The following is a 20,165-nucleotide window of genomic DNA, read 5'->3' as shown; positions in this document are numbered from 1 at the left end:
ACTCACCTGAAGGGAGTGTTGTATGTTTTGGAATTTGTTCTGAAACAGGCAGGTTGGTGAGTCAGCGGGAGCACTTGTTGAACAGGCCTCTGTGCATCAGGAATGACACCAGCAGCTCAGAGGAAAGGGGCAGAAATCAGTGCTAAGTCAGATATTTGAGGAAGTGCGGTTGTGCTTGGAGGGCATCGAGCTTGGGGAGGGCACGTGTACGGGTCAGTGCTCAGGTCGCACGTGGGGCCCGGTCCCCTGCTGCTGCATCATCAACAGGAGAAGTTCCTGGATCTCAGCTTTTGGTTGTTAAAAGAATCTGGCAATTTGATGTGACTGCATCGGTTTGGTAGGTTCCCCAAAGGGCCGTGTCATGGAAATCTGGTAGGCGAGGCTCGGGGGACACATCCTACAGCCGTGCTGTACATACATTCTGGGTAAGGGAATCACGTACAATCACAACAGCTTCCAATTCTGGTCGAGCACCCTCTTGCTGGACTTGAACAACACAATCCCATTGTCTGTGCTCTGTTCATGGGGGGCGGGGCACCTGTGCACCTGCCCCTGCCCCTACCCCCCACCTGCCTGCCGAGGCTAAGCCGCAACGCCGGGAATGGCAGTGACTTCCGTGGGCTGACAGAGTTAAAAATACAAGTCATCTTGGCAAGGGTTTTGCAAACACCTGCTTTGCAAGCTGTCCTCCCACACAGTGACCTTGGGAAGGCCTTGGAGAGAGGAGCTGAAGGAGCCAGGTTTTGTTTTTGTTTTTTGTTTTTTTGAACCACAACTTCCCAGGGCATCAGCACTGCCTTTGTCTCTGGGCTCTTCCAGAATTGGGAGGCAAGTGCCAGCTGGGGTTCAGGAGCAAGATGACCTTGGCCCGGTGGTTCCTCCCTCTCATCCAACCAAGTCAGCAAGGGACCAGCCACCTCCATCTTCAGCCCCAGAGCAGCAGTCAGGGCAAGAGAGATGCTGGGTGGCAGCTTCTGTCCCCTCTCTTAGCAGGGGGGATGGGGCAGCGTCTGTCCTGGCAGTGGACAGGGGAAGAGAAGATGTGCCAGGCTCAGCTCTCGGTGCTGTGGGGAGCAGGAGAATTCCCTGCCTCCCTAGGCGCCAAGCTGGGGAAAGGCCACTGCTGGAAGCCCACAGTGAGCATCGGAGGTAGAAAGCCTGCCCCGTCTGGTGCCTGCGGGAACCCGGCAACAGGGAAGCCGCCACCACACAGTAGAGGCAGCTCCGGCCAGACCAAGGCCAGAAGCTCCTGGACGTCGCAGCTGCTGCCTGAAGCAGAGGCCCTGAATGGGGAGGCAAGATGCTGCCTGCTGAAGCCCATGGACACGGACCTGCCCGAAGGCTGTGCCCACACGAGGGGAAGCCATTGCTCGTCCATGGCGGCCAGAGCCCGTCTGCAGTAAGTTGGTGTTTGTCACATAAATGCAGAGGGGAAAGCACCATCTGTCTGAATGTGGGGCCTCTAATCTGAAGTGGGGTACTGGGCGGAGGACCTCCTCCTGGGGTCATCGTGAGCCAGGGACCTGTTCTTCTCTCCCGGGGAAGGTGATGCCATCCCCAGAGTACCTTGTGAACACACACTGTGAACACAAGGCAGCTCATGGCTTGGCTTAAAAGGCACAAGCAAGTGGCAGGAAATTCTTGGGTGGGGTGAGGGGTCTGCAGTCCCCTCGGAGAATCTGATGAAAGCCAACCTGACTTCCCAGAAAATGTTCTTGTGTACAACTTCACATCTCGTTTTGTGGGTTCTTGGATCCTGGGCTGGGAATCCCTGGAAGTGGTGGTTCTGGGTGGTTCGACTCCACTGTGGTCCGTGGAACAAGGCTGCCCAGCCAGCTGAGCCCTCCAGGGGTGGGGTACTGTGGTGGTGGGGGTGTCGGTCACAGGATGCCTGGCTGGGTGACCAGTAATTGAACAAGAACCAAATTTTAAAAATTTATTAGAACCCACAGACATTTTATAAAGTATAAGCAGAAGGCAGATAACATTGTAAGACGCAAGAGCTCCGGGGTTGGGCCCTCTGGCTCCCCCAGTGACACGGGAGTTTCTTCTCTCTTTAGGGGAGACGGAGGGGGGTGAGTCGGAGCAGCAGCAGAGCTACGGAAGGAAAGAAGTGATAGGTCTGCTCACTCCGAACCTGTGGAGAAACCCTCAGACTAGCCAGGTAAGGTGGGGTGAGGGGAAGAGCTGGACAGGGGCCAAGAGGTTTTACGTCACTGGGTAATGTTGATTTCTAGAGGAGCTCTGGCTTGACTCTAGGACCCTGGGATCATGACCGGACCTGAAGGCAGACGCTTAACCAACTGAGTCACTCAGGTGCCCTCTTAAGGGGAGATGTTATAAACAGGTTGAGGAGGAAAGAAAACCCCTATAATTGTGACATTTTACATCGGACTAGCTGCTGGCTGTGAATGACAATAGTTGAAGACTAGTTCTGGTAAAATTTTCTGGGTTTTCAATGACCTTTCAGGGCTGCAAAGCTGGGGCAGGAGACCGCGTCTGTAGAGTGAGTGGTGGGATCGAACCGGCAGGGCCTGCCTTTTAAAAGAAAAATGTGTCTTACTTAGTGGTCCAGTCGCACGAAGGCTACGAGAGATGAAAACCTTACAGAGTGAGGTCATGAGGGGGTCAGAGCACCACATGACAACAGGAGTAAATAAAATACTTCGTCTGCTAAGTGCAGACCAGCTTTATTTAGGAAGTAATTTGGCTGAAAGCAAGCATTGCTCTGGGGACTCAGGGATGATTTCCAGGTGCGGCTCTCTGGGCCCGATGTCCTGTTAAGTTGCACAGAGGTTTGTAATGATGGAATATCAACCTGAAAATACTTCCGAAACCTCACAGCATTTCCCAGTTTTGTACACTGGGGTACAGTAGGAGCGCTTCGTTTTTCTCTCGGATTCGTGTGGGCAGAACGTCCCCACCCTGGAAATCTAGGTGCATTAAGTACCTCCTTTTCGGTTTCTCACAGCCCCTGGTGGTTTTTTGTATCAAGAGTTGTATAGTTCAGGGGTGCCTGCGTGGCTCAGTCGGTTGAGTGTCCTCTGGGGGTTGTGGGACGGAGCCCTGGGCTGGGCTCTGTGCCCAGCAGCGAGTCTGCTTAGGATTTTCCCACTTGCCCCTTTGCTCCCTAAAAGAAAAAGTCTATTTTGGCTTTCCAAAAAAGCTGGTCCAGTGTAAAACAGGTAAGCGTAGGGTTTAACTTTGTGATTTGTTGGTAACCCTTCTTTCATTGCTTCCTTTGGGGTCACTATTTGAGGTGACAGCTAGCCCTTTATCTACTTTCTATTCAAGCCCCACTTCTCTTTGTCCATTCTGGCCTCACCCCGGCGTTTTGTTATTCAGTGTTTCCATGGCCCAGAGGGTTCACATTTTCCATTTTTCTTTTTCACTTTGTTACCTCATTTTATTGCATTAGGGGGTCACTGACTTGGGCCTGGCTGTATCTTTGTGGAATGTGAGACTGCCTTTGTGATTTTTAGATAGCAGTTTTCTGTGCATGGTCTAGGGATATTTAAAAAGGCACAAAACTCTATTGGATTATACTTGGAAATTCTATTAAGTAAATCCTCTAAATCCTTCAATTTTTTTTCCCCACTGATTATATCTGTTGATCACTCACTAGAAGCATGGCCTTTCTTTTGTAGTTTTGTCAGTTGTTTTAGTGTTTTTAAGGGATATTAATGGCCGCTGCTCAGAACAGTCTAAAAAAACAGTCTAAAACGATGGTTTTCCCTCTTAACCCTTTGGAAAGGGAAGCGACGTGTCACCTGGAGGAACTCCTCAGTGCCGCCCTGCTTTAGCCCAGTGGTTTAGGAGAAGGGCTTCTCCCCCAGCTCTCCATCCTAGGTGGAGGGTGACTGTTTATGCAACAAATAGGTAGAAAATAATCTACTTTGTACCACATGCTGTGGACACGACAGTAAACAGTCCTTAATGCAGTAAGTGTATAAATATATAAATTGTGGTAAAAACTATAAAGACAGTAACTACTCGCCTAGGTTTACACGGGGTGGTGGTATGAAGGACCCCCCCGCCCCGGAGTGAGCCCGTGATCTCCGAGCCCACACCCCAGGCCCCCCCTCTTGAAGGGGCTTGCACGCTGGAGCAGAACCCTGCATGGGAATGCACAGACGGCAGTGGGGGGGACCCACACTGTAGCCAGGGGAGAGGGTCCCGGCTGGAAACAGGGTGACCAGAGTCGCGCGGCAGGCAGCAGATGCAGGAGGAGGAGGGACACGGGTGGCACTCAGAGGCACAGTGTCAGGGAGAGAAAACAGAGTCAATGCCACAGCCCCTGACCACCTCCAGCTTTCCAAAGGCAGCTCCAGAGAAGCAAAGAGGCCGCGGAGGAAAGCAGAGGCAGTTGAGGAACCTGTGGGTTAGACCAGTGCACCTGGTACAGAGCTCCTCGGTAGTTTTTTTAATTCATCCACTTTGGTTCTTCCCATTTCCCCCTACTCCCCGACGAGGTGCTCCCCTAAACACGGTCCTAGGGAAAGGCGAGCGCAAGGTCATAGTTGTAGCCCGGCACGGTGTCCGCTGCTCGGCAGATGGGCAGCGTGCTCTGGAAGGCCAGCCGGTCCACGGCAAACTCGTAGGCGTGGATCAGCCCGCGGTGTCTAGAGGAAGCACACGGAGAGCGAGCGCGTTAGCACGGCGCTGCCAGCCCCCACCCCAGGCGTGCACCCCACCCGGGCCCGTGCTTCTGGTAACACCCGGGGCTCTCCGGCCCACGGGCCGTCGGACACTCAGAATCCCTGGACTCGAGACAAGTCAGGAGGAGGGGACGGCGTGCGGGGAGGCCAGCGGTGGGGTGGTAGGTGGAAAGCGTCAGCGTCAGGGAAGGCCAGGACACGTCCCGAAAGACCCAGCTGGGTGGGGGGCTCCGGGGTCCAGACTGAGCACGAGGCCGGGCCTTGGCCACCTGCACTGGGAGTTCAGCCACAGCAGTGGTGGGTGCTCCCCCCCCCGGCCCCTGGGTGCCCCACGCCATGCGCTATCCCAGGGGAGGCCTCACAACACGTGCGCTGCCGCACGGCCACGTGGGCTCGAAGTTGCTGTGAGAGTAGTCGTGCCTGAGAGAGGACCCAGGCAGGATCCTCCTCCCAGAGTGGAACTACGATGGTCCGCCCTGAACCCCAGCCCGCTGACCTCCTGTGAGTGGTGAAGTTGTCCAGGTCTGTGTTGCGCACCACCCTCTCGTAGGGCACGTTGGCCGTGATGAGGCTGTGGCTGTTGAAGGACAGGTGACGGACGGGGTGCCTGAAACAGGACGGGAGTGAGCCATGGGAAAGAGAAATGCTCTGAAACTGGGCATCTCCCACGTTTAGAAGCTGTGCAGAAGAGATGCTAAAAGTCTCTGCCAAGCTTATGCCAGAGGACAAACCTGGGCCCCCAGAGGGGCAGAGTCTTGCCTTGCCTTACCCCCGCCCTCTGTACCCCCAGCAGACTACCCTGCAGCACGGTGTTTCGCACATCGAGGAGGTTAGCCACATATGGCAGAGAACAGCCCCATTTCTGGCTGGCTGGCCTTGGGTAAGTTCTCTAAGCCAGGCTCCCCAGCTGCAGGGTGCGGGGCTGAGTTCTAAAAGCCCCTCTCCTCCTAAGCTTGAGAGAGCTATCACAGCTGCAGTGCTGTCAGGCTGCAGTGTTTTGCAACAATGGCTAGAAATTAATGTAGCAAAGGCTTTTGTTCATTCTAAAAACTTTCATCTAGTGCCTTCAGTGGAGGATTCCTACCTAAGAATTGAATGTTTGCATGAGAGACGTTATAAGCCCCCAAGATAAGACACGGGATTTGGCACTGGGCTCTGGGCGGTAAAGGCCCATCAGCCAGGCCTTTCGGGAAGACTGAGCGGAGACAATCTGTGCAGGATAGGCAGGGGTTGCTCCTGGGATGGCTGGAGGGGGTGGGCGGGTAACAGGCTTCTTGGCTGGAACAGAACGTTCTCTTGGGAGTACTGAAGGTTCAGGGGGATCTGAGTCAGGCCCTGTCAGTCCAGGGCACCGGCTGGAAGACTTCACTAGGGGCCAGGGAGGCAGACGGACAAGGGGAGCTGGCTGGAGATGGCAGGAGGAAACCGGGGGGGGGTGGCCGTGGAGGGAGCCATGCTCAGCAGGGCTGGACCAGAGGCTCAGCAGAACCACACCAGCTGCGTGCATGGGCAGGGGAAGACCTAATGGGCTCACAAGCTCTGGGCAGGAGACTGAAAGGTGAGGCCCAGCAGTGTCCAGGGGGAAGTGGGGGCCTTGCCCGGCACAAGCCACGAACTAGGGTTGAAGACTGGTTGTACATTTACAAATGAGTTAGGAAAAGAATGCTGGGACAGGGAAATTCTGGGGAAGACCTGCCCAATCCTAGCCTCACCCAGATGATGCCCTGGAGGAAACACAGCTTTTCAGGGAGAGAAAAAGATATGCAGGAGTGGCAGCCTAGTGCAGCAGCCGGAGTTGCCGGGAAGTGGGCGAGGGACGGCGGCAGCCCCCCGGGCAGGAGCCTCAAGGAGAGCGGCCTGACGAGGGGCTGGGGGGCTCCGGGAGGCTGCTAGTTCTGGGAATGCCAGCGCGGAGGAGTTTTAGTTGCCTTCTGGCACCACCTGGTGGCAAGTCCATGTGTCACCACAGAAAGCACAAAAAGGGATTACACACGCCTTGCTTGACTAGTAAGGCAGGGCTGGACAAAGTCAAGCAGTGTGGACATCACCCGGGCCTCGAGTCTCATAAAAGCTGCTAAAGGGAGTGAGCACTAGCTCCCGCTGCTCTCCAGGAGGCAGCCAAGCCCTCTTTTAACCTTGCCTGCTTTTGTCCTGCCTTCTCTTATCCTGACTTGCGATGGGTATTTGCAGGTCCGGGCAACTATGGATTTCTTCCTTTTATTCTCAGAGTCCACTTTCCAGGATGCCGTGAGTGCCCCGTTACCTGGAGTGCACTTCCCACAGCTTCTGGCTCATCCGGTAATCCCACACGGAGACCAGGCCTTCCTCGCCTCCACTGACGATTTTCCAGTCGTCCATCTGCACCGCGGAGACTCCCAGTTGGTGGGCAGAGAGCGACAGGGCGATTTTGTCAGTGCGGAGGTCGTGGATCCTCACCCTGGAAGGCCCAAGATGAGCGCAGAGAAGGGAAAGGGGAGGTGAGCTAAAGCCCGAAGGAACAGAGTCATCCTCAGGGGTCTGGTCTGTGCACAACAATCTTGTGAAAACACAGCATACAAAAACCCCTTTGGTCGCAAATAACTAAATATCGCAGAGAAGTTTTCTCCCTTTAGGCACACATCACATGCACAGCTCAGATGCACAAGGAATGAGCTCACTTACAGTGCCCGCAGCTCTCTAGACAGAATGACTTAAAAGTCCCTGGAACAAAATAGCTGCGAGAGAAATACCGTGCTCTTTCTCTGCTTGACAGGAAGGACACCTGCCCTGAGCACGAGTCCACTCTGAGGAAAGGTGAGCTGGGTCTGGCATCTGACTGCACAGCTGTCCCAGGTAAGTGTGGCGCCCAGCACCGTGGTACTGCTGGCAGTCTAAGATTCTGTTAAGGGCAGGAGATAAACCAGCTACACTCGTTTGCAACCCAGATCCTTACGCGGTTGGGAAATTAACACTTTTCTGGTATTTAACTCAACTCCGTCAGTTCATCATCCTCTTGCTGAAATTTGGAAAGGGAGGTGTCATGGCACCTGGTGGCTCAGTGGATTAAGCCTCTGCCTTTGGCTCAGGTCATGATCCCAGGGTCCTAGGATCGAGCCCCGCCTTGGAAAGGGAGGTGTCTATGGTTGACCATGGGGACACTGGTTGCCACTTATCTGAAGTTTCAAAACAATGACTTGCTTTGTCATAATCTGAATTTAAGAACCTCTTTAAAAACTACTCTTTACCTAAGTATATGCTGAATTTCCACAAATGGACAAATTAGATAATGAAACAAATTTCTCATCCAGCAGAAATACCAACACAGTTCCAGAAATAAGACACACAGCCAAAATTAAATGTGGCAAAATTTCAGTACAGGTGAATGTAACAGTCTCTGCGCTGTGAGTCAGAAAGGAAAAGACCCTACCACCCCGGACAGGAACTGGACAGACCTAATGCCAGCCTGTGAAATGTGGTCCCGACAGGCGGTGAGAAAAGATTATCTGAAACATGTTCTGTGTCCTAAACTCAGTTTTGAGCATGTACACATAAGACCTATTGTTTTTAGATTTCTAAGGAACATAAATTTGAACTGAAAATTCTATACCCAGTGTAGCTTCCAAGTTTAAATACCTAAGATTTTTGTTTGTTTTCTTCACAGAAAAAGACCCCAAGTCAGCTACCTATGGATGGATACTTTCTAGAAGAAAGGGATGTACCAAAATACTGGCAGAACACACAGGCCATGCAGAGACTAATGAAACAGATTTTCAAATGTGGAACCAGACCGCCGGCTTGAGACCGAACGTACTTGCTGAGTCTCGAGCGCAGGCAGGATAAACCCACATATAATCAGGAAGCACCCTGAATAGATCACAAAGTAAAGCTCGACGCAGGCAACACAGGAAGGGTGCACTTCAGGACCAGAAGCTTTACAATGACGGAGGGGAGAGTTTAGCAAATATTTGGTAAAACTGCCTTGGAAAAACAAACAAAAATCCAACTTACATGGACCTGGTTTTGTAGATTTTAAGTAATTCTGTTTCTTGCGTCATAATGCACTCAGGTTTAAGCTGATTTTCTTAAGTTTCCAAATTTGAAGACCTAAGTGAAATAAACCACTTTCTAGAGTAATAAGAATCACCCAAACCGACCCGCAAGGATCGCAAAGGTAACAATGAGCAGACCGAGAAGGCTGTCAAGGGAGCAACAGTCCTGCAAACATGCTAAATGGGCCCATCCTGGAGGGAAGAGCCCAAGGGCCAGGCACGCTGCTCCACAGCCAGCAAGGACAGAGGACAGCTGCCCAGGTCTGTCGGTGAAGCCAACATTCTGTCCTCCCCAAAACTGATGATGAGAGAAGAGTATCAAAAACAATGCTAGATCAGTGTCAGTACTCAGACCGGAATAAAATATAGCAGAACCCCTTGAGGGTGTCCATTAATATACTTCAAGTTACTACAACAAACCATGGACTGCTGAAAAGAAATGTGATGAGATTTACCTTCTTTCTTTCTTTCTTTAAGATTTTATTTATTTATTTGACAGAGAGAGATCACAAGGGGCAGAGAGGTGGGGGTGGAGGGGGAAGCAGGTTCGCTGCTGAGCAGAGAGCCCAGTGCGGGGCTCGATTCCAGGACCCTGAGATCATGACCTGAGGCAAAGGCAGAGGCTTAACTCACTAGCCACCCGGAAGCCCCTCTAAAGAAGGCTTTAAAAAACAGTGGTCTGCTTTTACTAATACTTCACATTGTTTTTAAAATTAGGTACAATTAGATACAAGAAAAAATGAGAAGTGGACAAGTTTATTAGAGATGACAGTCGAAGATAACTCAGTAATAACTCAGATCAAATGAAATTAATATGTCAAAATCAATAGCTATCTTAGGTACAAACAACCACTAGTTTTAAAACATGTACTCAAAGAAAAAAATGCCACTTATAAAAGCAATTAAAGACAATGCCCTATAATAAAATTTCTCAGCTTGGAGCTCTTAAATTCTAGATTTCTCAAAGAGTTAAATATAATTAGCTACAAGAATATTCAGAATTGGGGTGCCCTGGTGGCTCAGTGGGTTAAAGCCTCTGCCTTCAGCTCAGGTCATGCTCCCAGGGACCTGGGATCAAGACCGACATCAGGCTCTCTGCTTGGCAGGGAACCTGCTTCCTCCTCTCTCTCTGCCTGCCTCTCTGCCTACTTGTGATCTTCCTCTGTGTGTCAAATAAATAAATTAAATCTTTAAAAAAATTTAAAAAAAGAATATTCAGAATAGAGAAAGCCCTTCTAAACAAAAAATACCTCAGAAGTCAAAAGGGAAAATAAAAAATCAAAATCAAGGCAAACCATAAACTGGTGGAAATGTTTGCAACAGAGAACTGGCTAATTTCTTGTTTAAAAAAAGTCCTTCAAATTGAAAGTAAAGACTGGCAACCCAATATTACAATAGGAGAAAAGCTAAGAAAAAATAGTTCATGGGAAGATACTAATGGCTTTTAAACATGTGTGAGATGTTCACTGGTAATGAGAGAAATTATGAACTAAAATTACAGGTAGTATCCAACTGTACCTACCTACCTGACAAAGGTCAAGTTTGGTAGTAAACTCTGTGAGACCCTCCAGGCTGGGGAGCCTTGGGCAGGCAGGGGAGCCTTGGGTACACCTCTGAGCACACCCTGTGGGGCAGGATCTGGCAATAAGCCAACGAACAATACACTTGCCTTCTGACCTAGCAGCTTCGGTTCTAGGAATTTATCTACACTGTATCTAACATATGTCTACAAATACACACATGGGCATTTAAGACCATTAGTTATAGCACTGTTTTTAGTAGCAAAAGATGGGGTTTCTGTTTCAGACAACTTACTGACCCTCCCACTGAAAATCACTTAGTACTGCTGGATAAACAACAGCCTTTAAAACGCACTGCTGGGTTCACAAAGCAAGCGGCTGCCCCAGGGCCCAAGCTGGAAAGCAGCCTGGACAGCCTGGGGTGGGGCGAGGCTGCTGGCAGGGGCCAACCTTAGGAACCAGTGGCAAGATGGTAAGACTCAGGCCCACCCAAAATAAGTGGGGTGGGAAAGGGGAGTCAAGACGTCTGCCTTTAAAAAAAAGGGCAGCCTCATAAAACTTCTGGAATGAAAACACCACTCCTGAAATTAAATTCAGAATTTGTGGATTAGACAATATTCTCAAAAATGACCTAAAACAGAACACAGATAAAAAATGTGACTGAGAGGGGCACCTGGGTGGCTCAGTGGGTTAAAGCCTCTGCCTTCAGCTCAGGTCATGATCCCAGGGTCCTGGGATCGAGCCCCACGTCGGGCTCTCTGCTCCGCAGGGAGCCTGCTTTCTCCCCTCTCTCTGCCTGCCTCTCTGCCTACTTGTGATTTCTCTCTCTCTGTCAAATAAATAAAATCTTAAAAAAAAAAATGTGACTGAGGGATTAAGAGATGCAAATGATAGAAGGGGACGGTGCACCGTGTATCCAAAAGAAGTTCTAGAGGGAGAAACAGTACAGGGCAAGGAGGCAATATCCAAATAGTTAAGGGCTGGTATTTCTCTAGAATTCATGAGAGGCATGCATACTCACACTCCAGAGCACTTATCAGAACGAGAATTTCCTATTAAGCGTATCCCACCGAAGCGAGGAACACCAGAAACAGCGTTCGCAGCACGGTTCACTAGCTCTGGCACGCCGGCAGCTCCGGGTGGCCATCCGGCCGCCCCGGCGCCATCTTTGCGGGAGGCAGAGCGGGGCAGGCCGGCAGTCCCTAAGCCACTGCGCCACGTGAGGCGCGCCGGCCTGGTGGTGTGACAGGTGTGGGGGTGAAGAATCAATGTGTGTGTGCTGTGTGTGAGCTGTGTGCGTACAGACATCCTCCCGAGAACGCGGACAGGCAGTCGTGGCTGAGGAGGACCAGGCTGCTCAGGAAGAGAAGTGCCCAGAAGCCTGGCTTCTCTGTTGTACTTTTGAATTCAATTTTGAATGTGTGGGTTGCCTGTTCAAGTAAAGTTGAAAAATTTTAAGATTTTGGGGGCGCCTGGGTGGCTCAGTCAGTTGAGCATCCAACTTGGTTTCAGCTCAGGATCGAGCCCTGCACTGGGCTCCGAGCACTGGGTGTGGAGCCTGCTTAAGGTTCTCTCTCTCCCCCTCCCCTGCCCCTCGATGCCCCTCTCTCTTTAAAAAAAAAAAAAAAAAAAGGGAAAAGAAAACTCTTAAGTAAGATTCTGGAAGGACACACTTGAATTGGTAACAGCAGTTACCCTGAGGAAGAGTGGCAATAGCAGAGTGAAGGGGATAAAGGCGCCCTTTCCTTTTAAGCGGAGACACTGCCATGTTGTTTCAGAAACAGGAACTCATTCATGATGGGGGAGGGGGGCACCCTGAGGTCTACAGAGGTACCAGCCACGCTCTGTTTCTAAAGCTGAGGGGTGGATGCACAGGCCTTCTGTGACTAAACTGTACACACAGCTTACGTACACTCCTAGATGTATGCTTTCTTTCAAACAAAACTGGATTTGAGAAATATGTAGTCCTAGAACACGGAGGAGAGATCCACTGGTTCTTCCGGGCCAGCACACAGAACCATCTAGGCCATGCTGTGCGCGGACGAGCTCTGACTCTGGCAGTACCATCCTCCTTCCCCAGGGAGGGGTCGGGGGTTACAGATGCAGGGAGAGCAGGCAACAGGCTTGGAAAAACAGGTCTCCCTCCCGGCACTTAGAGCCACTGGAGGCCCTGTGAGAAGGGGAAGTGAGGAAAGGTATAAATGCTGGGAAAGGAGCGCCGCCCATAGGCTACAGATGCACTGCTCACTCGGGGCAACTTGGAAAGGCCGGATGCGGGGAGGAGGAAGATTCTGGCCCAAGTACTTTTCAGCACATACTTGGTTAGTAAGGGCCTATTTTGCTGTGGTGATTTTCATAAAGAGCCCCTCTGTTGAATATTTATACTCCATAATTTACAGTTTGGCTGTTAGGGAGACAAAGGCAAACACAAATTTGGTCCAGAAGTTCAAAGTTTGCCATCTGTTTTCCTATTGTATTGAGATACCAGCATGGATGGCTCCAAACAAAATAAACCAATACACCAAAAGATACGGCATTTGTGTATTTTACATCACTAAGGAAAACAAAACCGGGCCAAAAGAGACTTGAACTTCTACCCCAGGAAAAAAGGAAGAGCATTTATAGGACATCTCCTTAGAGAGGCATCACTCTGCTTTCTCGTCAACAGACAGAAATGGCACACCCCGCGGTGTGCGAAGTCCGCACGAGCCATTCAAATCCACATTAAGAAACCGGTGTCTGCCTCGAGCGTCTGACAGAGCGCCACCAACCTGAACCACATCCCTTGGCCAAGTGTGCAACCTCAGCACTCCAATCAGAGACTCAGTGCTGGGAAACAGGTAGCACGACAAATGGGCACAAAATCCTGCCAAGACAACGGATTCCAGGGCCAGAAAGAAGCCAGTGGTAGATATTGTGAATTCCTATCTAGCAAGTATTTCATCAACTTTGCCCGTTGAAGAGAAAAATAATTGGTTCGAGAGCTGTAATTGTATTATGTTTAATATTCATGGTTGGGTCTGGAGGGCTGTTCCAACACTCCCTCTCTCCAGCCCCTCTCTAATGAAAATCACACCATAGGAGTCGGCGCTAGCCCGCCAATTAAAATAAAAGACACCAGAACCTTCCAAAGACTCCAGCAGAGGAGCATCCATCTGATGGGCAGGAAAACGTGCTGGAACTGAGAGGGAGGCACGCTCTGGTTGGTCCTGTGCTAAGAGCTTTGAATAACTTATTATAACACTTGCAGATGGAGCAAACACAACATTTACGCCCCACTCACTCTCTCTCTGACAGCAGGCAGCAGCACACCCCCACTCCGTACTTGTCGGGGCCAGAAGGAAGCTCGGAGACTCTTTAACTGGGGGGGTCACCACTCAGGGCTCGCCTCCCATTGGTTTGGATTAAATAGTCCCAAATGATAATAAGGCAAACTGTATTTGATGGCAAAGATAAAGCCTATTTAGGCTCTGGCTCGGCAGTTTTATTTAGAAGGACCTGACCTAAAGCTGTATTTCTATCCGGAAAATAGAGCGAACAAATAAAAAAAACATTAACATGGAGGCTTCTTTTTTAAGAGACCAAATTAATCAAGGTTTTGGTGTTTTGTTTTGTTTTTTCCAAGAAATCAATGCATGATTCTGTTTTGTCCTGCTGAACCTGGGCTATTAGAGAATCTTAAATATAACCTTATATGCCAAAATCAATAAGCTTTATCTCTGTAGCACTGACGGTGGCCTCTGGTAAGGATTCACTGTAAACAGCAACTAGAAGAACATCGTTTTTTAAGTCGAATGACCCAGTTTAATTATCCAACTCCAGGCTCTGCTCCGAGCTCTGCATTTTAAAGCTGTATCTCAGGTTTGGAGTTCTCTCTATATTGCCCATAAGAGTAGGAGGGCCCTCGGACTGATCACTCAACCTTTCTGGCTGTTTGCTCAGTGGGGCCAGCAATGGATGGCCTTGAAGAGCTCTGTGAACATCTTATGATCCCCAGCAGAAAAGCCCATGAAGCCATCTGTGGGCAATAATGGTGATGTATATCCCCCCCCCACCAATAAGGCACAGGATCCCAAATTGGAAACATGGAAATACTTAGCTTACTTTAATATCCTTTTAGATTTTAAATTTTAATCAGATGACTATACCTAGAATAACAGCCCTATTTTACGGTTAATTGATTTTCAACAATGGTGCTGAACAGTTCAACAGGGCAAAGAATACTTTTCAACAGATAGTGTGGACAGCCAGGCAAAAGAATGAGGTTGGGCTCCCATCTCACAACATACACAGAAATCAACTGTAACTGCACCCAGACCTCAGGGGAACAGTGAAAACTAGAAAAATCTTAGAAGAAAACTTAAAAGAGTAAATCTTCGTGACCCTGGGCTAGAAATGGCCTCTTCAGTGTGATACCAGCAGCACTAGTGACAGAACAGAACGGATAAACTGAACTTCATTGACATTTTAAAACTTCTGGGCTTCAAAAGACACCACCAAGACAATGAAGGGACAAACCACCAACTGGGGGGAAAAGCTTACAAATCCCATCTGAGAAAGGACTGGTATCTGGAATCTATTAAAGACTCTGACAACTCAATAAATAAAAAAGACAAGTAGCCCAGCGAAGAAAACAGGCCAAGGATCTGAACAGACACTTATTCGATGAGGCCAAAAAGCACGTGAAAGAAAGTTCAACACCACATTAGCCACCAGGAGAACGAAAATCAAACCCAGGATGAGCTGCCACTTCACACCCCTTATGCTATAATCAGAGACAAGGGCAAGGCTGGGCGAGGACCCGCGAGGACCCGCGAGGACATGGAGAAATGAGAACCGTCGCCCAGTGTCGGTGGGAGAGTCACAAGGTGCAGCCACTTTTGGAAAGAGTCTAGAGTTCCTGAAAAGGTTCAACATTCAGTTACCATGTAAGGCAACAATTCCACTCCTCGGTATATAGCCAAAAAAACGAAAAACCTATGTCTACACAGAAATTTGTACTTGAATGATACAGCAGTATTCACAATAGTCAGAAAGTGGAAACAACCCAAGTGTTTATTAAGTGACGAGCGAATAGATGGGGTATATTCACACGACTGCGTCTGTTTGGCCACAGAAGGAATGAAGAAGTGATTCAGGCTGCAACGCAGGTTCATCTTGGAAACATCGTGCAAGCGGAAGAAGCCAGTCACAAAGGGTCACATTTTATAGGATTCCATTTATATGAAACGTCCAAAACAGATTTGGAGAGACAGAAAATAGAAGAGTGGCTGCCTAGAGCTAGAGGAGCTGGAGGGACTGGGGAGTGGCTGCTGGTGGGTACAGGTTTCTTTTTGGGGTGATGGTGATGGCGGCATAACCTTGTGAACGTTATATAACTCAGCCTTGTGAATTGTACAATTTTAAAACGGCAAATTGTAGGCATGTGAATTTATCTCAAAAAAAGGTGCTAAAAATTTAAAACTCATCTTGAGATTCCAGGGCAAGAAAGGCAGTGAGCATTGTTGGTAGAGTGACTGTTGCCTTGGCAACCCACTCCCATCTTGACATAGGCCCTTACCACCAAGTCCTATTGAGATTCTCCCTGCAGAGCAGTGACGAACTGCTTTGTTCCAGGATGTTCCAGGATGAGATCCGCTGCCCCCCCCGACCCCCCCGTTTTCATGGTGGGGAATGAGCAGGTCACCGATGAGGAGGATGGAAAGGGGCCTCAGTTAACACAGCCCCCGACTGCCAACTATTCATTTATTTAAATCATTGAGGAGAAAGTGGGGGTTCTGCTCTGGCCAAGAGGAATGAAGCCCGTTACTGCCTGTCTCCTGCTGACCACAACCAAATCCTCTGGCCAAAACACAAAGCAAACACCTGAGGACACTGGAGAGTCAACTCCGGATGGTGGGCTGTGGAGGAAGGGGCCCCATGGGGAAAGGTTTCCCATCTCCTCCCTCTTCTCTCTCAGCCACGCCCCAAGTATGAGCTCCAAGAGTTGTGTGGTAGTGCAGGAGCTCGAGCTCCGAAAGAAAGGCCACCTTTCTGAGGAACCGAGGCAAAGGGCCCTTGCAGTCCCAAGACTGTGTGTGTTGGGGAAGGGATGTCTTTGTGGGGATCCCCCCCTCTTTGTTAATAGCCTTGTTACCACAGAGCTGCACGGTGGTAGTGAAGCAGGCAGGGAAAACCGAGAGAAACCCTTTCTTCTGGTCAGAGGCCCAAAGAGCCTCTGAACGCTGGAAAGTATAGGGATGAAGAGAGGAACACACTGACAGAGAGCCTGTTACTGTTTGTACAAGCCCGCACACAAATCTCCGGCTCCTCTCTGAGCTGTGCAGGACAGCTCCAACGCGGCATATAGCAACGGCTCCAAGATTTCATCTAAGATTTAAAACACTGTCACTGCACCTGGGTGGCTCAGTGGGTTAAAGCCTCTGCCTTCCGCTCATGTCATGGTCCCAGGGTCCTGGGATCGAGCCCTGCATTGGGCTCTCTGCTCAGCAGGGAGCCTGCTCCCCCCACCCTTCTCTCTGCCTACTTGTGATCTCTGTCAAATAAATAAATAAAATCTTTAAAAAACCCAACAACACTGTGATCTCCAGAGGACCGGAATAGACAGTTTTTCTGAAGACACAGAGATGGCCAACAGACACCTGAAAAGATGCTCAACATCACTTATCAGGGAAATGCAAATCAAAACCACAATGAGTTATAACTTCATGCCAGTCAGAACGGCTAGTATCTAAAAGAAATAAGCACTGGCGAAAATGTGGAGAAAAGGGGACCCTGTGCACTGTTAGTGGGGAAGGAAACCAGTACGGGGGGTTCCTCAAAAAATTAAAAAATTCCACTTCTGGGCATTTACCCAAAGAAAACAAAAACACTAATTCGAAAAGATACATGCACTCCTGTGTTCACTGTGGCATTATTTATAAGAGTAAGATATGGAAGCAATTCAGGTGTTCATAGATGGTCGGACGGATGAAGACGATCCGGTATATATTCACAACGGAATATTCTCAGCCATAAAAAGTGAAATCTTTCCACTTACAACATGGATGGACCTAGAAGGTATTATACTGAGAGAAAGAAGTCAAAGAGAAAAAGACAAATACCATATGATTTCACAGATGTGGAATCTAAAAAACAAAATGAGAAAAAACAAAAAAACAGAAACGGACAGTAAATACAGAGAACCAACTGGGAGTTGCCAGAGGAAGTGGGTGGGTGGAAGGATGAGCAACACTGTGAAGGAGACTAAGAGAGTACAAAATTCCAGGTATAAAATAATAAGTTGCCAAGATGAAAAGTACAGCCTAGAGAATACAGTCAAGACTGTACGGTAAGAGATGCTAACGACACTTGTCCTGGTGATGACGGACAGACGGCTGAAATCACTGGACTAACAGAACACTGCATGTCAGCTGTACTTTAGTTAACAAACAAAAAACCACATACAAAAAACCAATAGCATCTCAGACTGACCCCTGGGTAACGTGTGTGGGACAGAGCCAAGAGAAGCATGAACAAAACCTTTGAAAATGGAGCTAACACTGGAGTTACCACCCACAGAAGACAGAACATGCAGTCTGAACCTAACCAGGGTCACTGCCTTTTTACAACAACAACAAAAATCCTTTTCTTTTTCTTTTTTTTTTTTAGAGTAGGCTCCACACTGCGTGGAGCCCAACATGGGGCTTGAACACACAACGCTGAGATCAAGAGTCCGACAGTTCGCCAATTGAGCCACCCCCAAATGCCCCCTAACACAAAAACCTTAACATTCTCCAGAGGATTATACAACACGATCCAAAGTGGACACAACATGACATTTCCAATGTCCAGGATACAATCCAAAAGTACTTGACATACATCCCCACCCCCGACACCACAGAAACAAACAAAAAACACCAAAAAATCCCCAGGAAAATGCGACCCACTCTTAAGGGAAAAAACAACCCAGATTTGGGGAATCACCAATGACTTTAAGAGCAGCTGTTGTAACTATATTTCGGAAGGTAAAGGTAAAATGGTAAGAAACAATGAAGTTCTGAGCAGAGAAACAGACCTACATGCAAATTTGGAACCCAAAAAACCGGAAATAAAAAATTAGCACTGGGTAGGCTCAGGAGGAGAAGGATATGACAGAGGAAAGAGTCAGTGGACCTGAAATTAAGTGGGAGAGTTATTATACACTCTGAAGGACAGGAAGTTCAGGGAAGAACATGAACAGAGAGCATGAGTGGCCTGTGGGATAACACCAGAAGTCTGACATCCCGGAGTCCCAAAAGGAGAGGAGAAAGGATTAGTGCAGAAAACGACATCTGACGAAATAATGGCCACAAACTTCTCAAATTTCGTAGAAGACATAAATGTAGAGATTTCAATGCTCAGTGAACCCCAAACACAGGTTAAACTGAAACAACAACAAACTGGCCTATTTCCTTCAGTCTCTCTCTTGGTGACCTACTGAGGCTTCTTGTAAATGTTATCATTCCTAAGCCATTAATTCATGTTGCCTTCATTGAGCAAATGCATCCTTTCATTTCATTGAAAACACCGTTATTTCATGTAGCATCTAAAAATGCTGCCAATTAATTTTAAGATTTCCTTATAAAGGATATGTCCTGATTGCACAGCTGTGAACATATAAAAAGGGCATCTTAGAATAAATACAAAACTTCGTGTTGAGCCCTGACTGAGCGCTGGACACTGTGGTGAGGAGAACAGACACGAGCCCACTCCTGACGTTACTCCTCGCTCTTCTTGGTTTAGCAGGAAAGGACAAAATGTGTGTTCAGAAGAAGTCAATAATCTATGATGTTAAAACTCTTGTGCAGAGCCTCTCCCTGCTTTATGGCCCTTTTCTCCCAGGAAGGGAGAAGCACAATCCAATCATAACCATTTCCACCCTAATCATTCTCTTCATCTTTATCAGATTTTTTTTTTTCTGGAAAGGGTGAGATGCTAGGTGAGCTGTTCTTTCCCTTTAAATTTTAGCCACTCCACCCCCCCCCAATGCCTTAAAAAATTCTACCCGTTGTTTGCTAATTTCCTTACATTCATGAAGATTACTTTTGTCTTAACCTGGGACAGTTTTATGTATCTTTAGAGTCCACTTCATTTTCAAGGTATTGATAGAGTACTAGGCGCAGTAGAAATTAAGTTTAAATAAAAATTTAAAAAGGAAGTTCCAGGTTTTTAAAATTGCAGCGGCCGTTAACTGACAACCAAGTACATTGTTCTCTTCATAGTACTGGACCCCTTGCTCCCACTTTTGAGATAAAACACAAGCTATAAGAGCCTCTGTGTGCTTCTCTAACGAGATCCAACTCCTAGCTAGTAAGCCTTTGCTGAAAACACAAGCACACCCCATTCCTGCTACTAGATTTGAAACTCTAGATTCCTTACTCTTTCCTTTTTCCAGAGGTATAATTTTTTAACCCCTGTATTTCCAAATTCATTTTGCTTATGCTACTATTCTGATTCATAAGGAACGACCTCTGTGACGGCGGGCCCCTGACAACCCAGCAGCGGCCCACCAGCTGGCACATCTAGGACTGCCCTGATGAAACACCTCTCTGAACACCCCCTTCTCAACTCCAAGCCACTAGTCTGCTCTTTACATCCACAGAGACCGAGGATGAAAAAACAAAACAAAACCAAAAATCCACACCATAACACTGGTTTCCTAATGAAACAGACTTCACATGGTCAGATCTGCACTTGAACATGACCAGAGAGCCGCTCTCCATAGGGCCTTTAGCTCCTCTTCTGGCAGCCCTGCTCCAGAGGACAAGGTCAGCTTTACAGAGTTTGCAGGTCTGCTAATGGACCGGATGCCGTTCGGCTGACAAGGGTTGGGACAGTCTGGCTTTAACTGTCCCCGTCCAGCCGACTGGGCTAAGTAATGCAGGCAGCAGAGACCTCTTCTCTGGAACAGCACTGGAACACCACGGCGGCTTCCTGGG

General features: G+C 48.6%; 1 protein-coding gene and 1 long non-coding RNA gene across 2 annotated transcripts in view; one reads left to right on the top strand and one right to left on the bottom strand.

Annotated features, from left to right (window-relative positions):
- Positions 1–1,922: 1,922 nt before the first annotated feature.
- Positions 1,923–20,165, bottom strand: part of FBXW8 (F-box and WD repeat domain containing 8) — a 126,151-nt gene continuing 107,908 nt past the window's right edge. Inside the window, exons 9-11 of the mRNA XM_004753416.2 lie at positions 6,922–7,095; positions 5,155–5,265; positions 1,923–4,622 (exon numbers count right to left, since the gene is read on the bottom strand). Coding sequence (XP_004753473.2) covers positions 4,493–4,622; positions 5,155–5,265; positions 6,922–7,095 — 415 coding nt within the window. The 3' untranslated portion in view covers positions 1,923–4,492. The remainder of the gene's footprint in view (positions 4,623–5,154; positions 5,266–6,921; positions 7,096–20,165) is intronic.
- Positions 7,021–7,490, top strand: LOC123390158. The gene is made up of 2 exons (XR_006604796.1): positions 7,021–7,135; positions 7,411–7,490. It is a non-coding gene; the product is annotated as an uncharacterized LOC123390158 (long non-coding RNA).

Source organism: Mustela putorius, unplaced genomic scaffold (genome assembly GCF_011764305.1).
Source record: "Mustela putorius furo isolate JIRA1106 unplaced genomic scaffold, ASM1176430v1.1 tig00537248_pilon_pilon_pilon, whole genome shotgun sequence".
Classification (NCBI taxonomy): domain Eukaryota; kingdom Metazoa; phylum Chordata; class Mammalia; order Carnivora; family Mustelidae; genus Mustela; species Mustela putorius.
The sequence above is the reverse complement of the archived record's forward strand: the minus strand, read 5'-3'. Positions and strand labels throughout refer to the sequence as shown.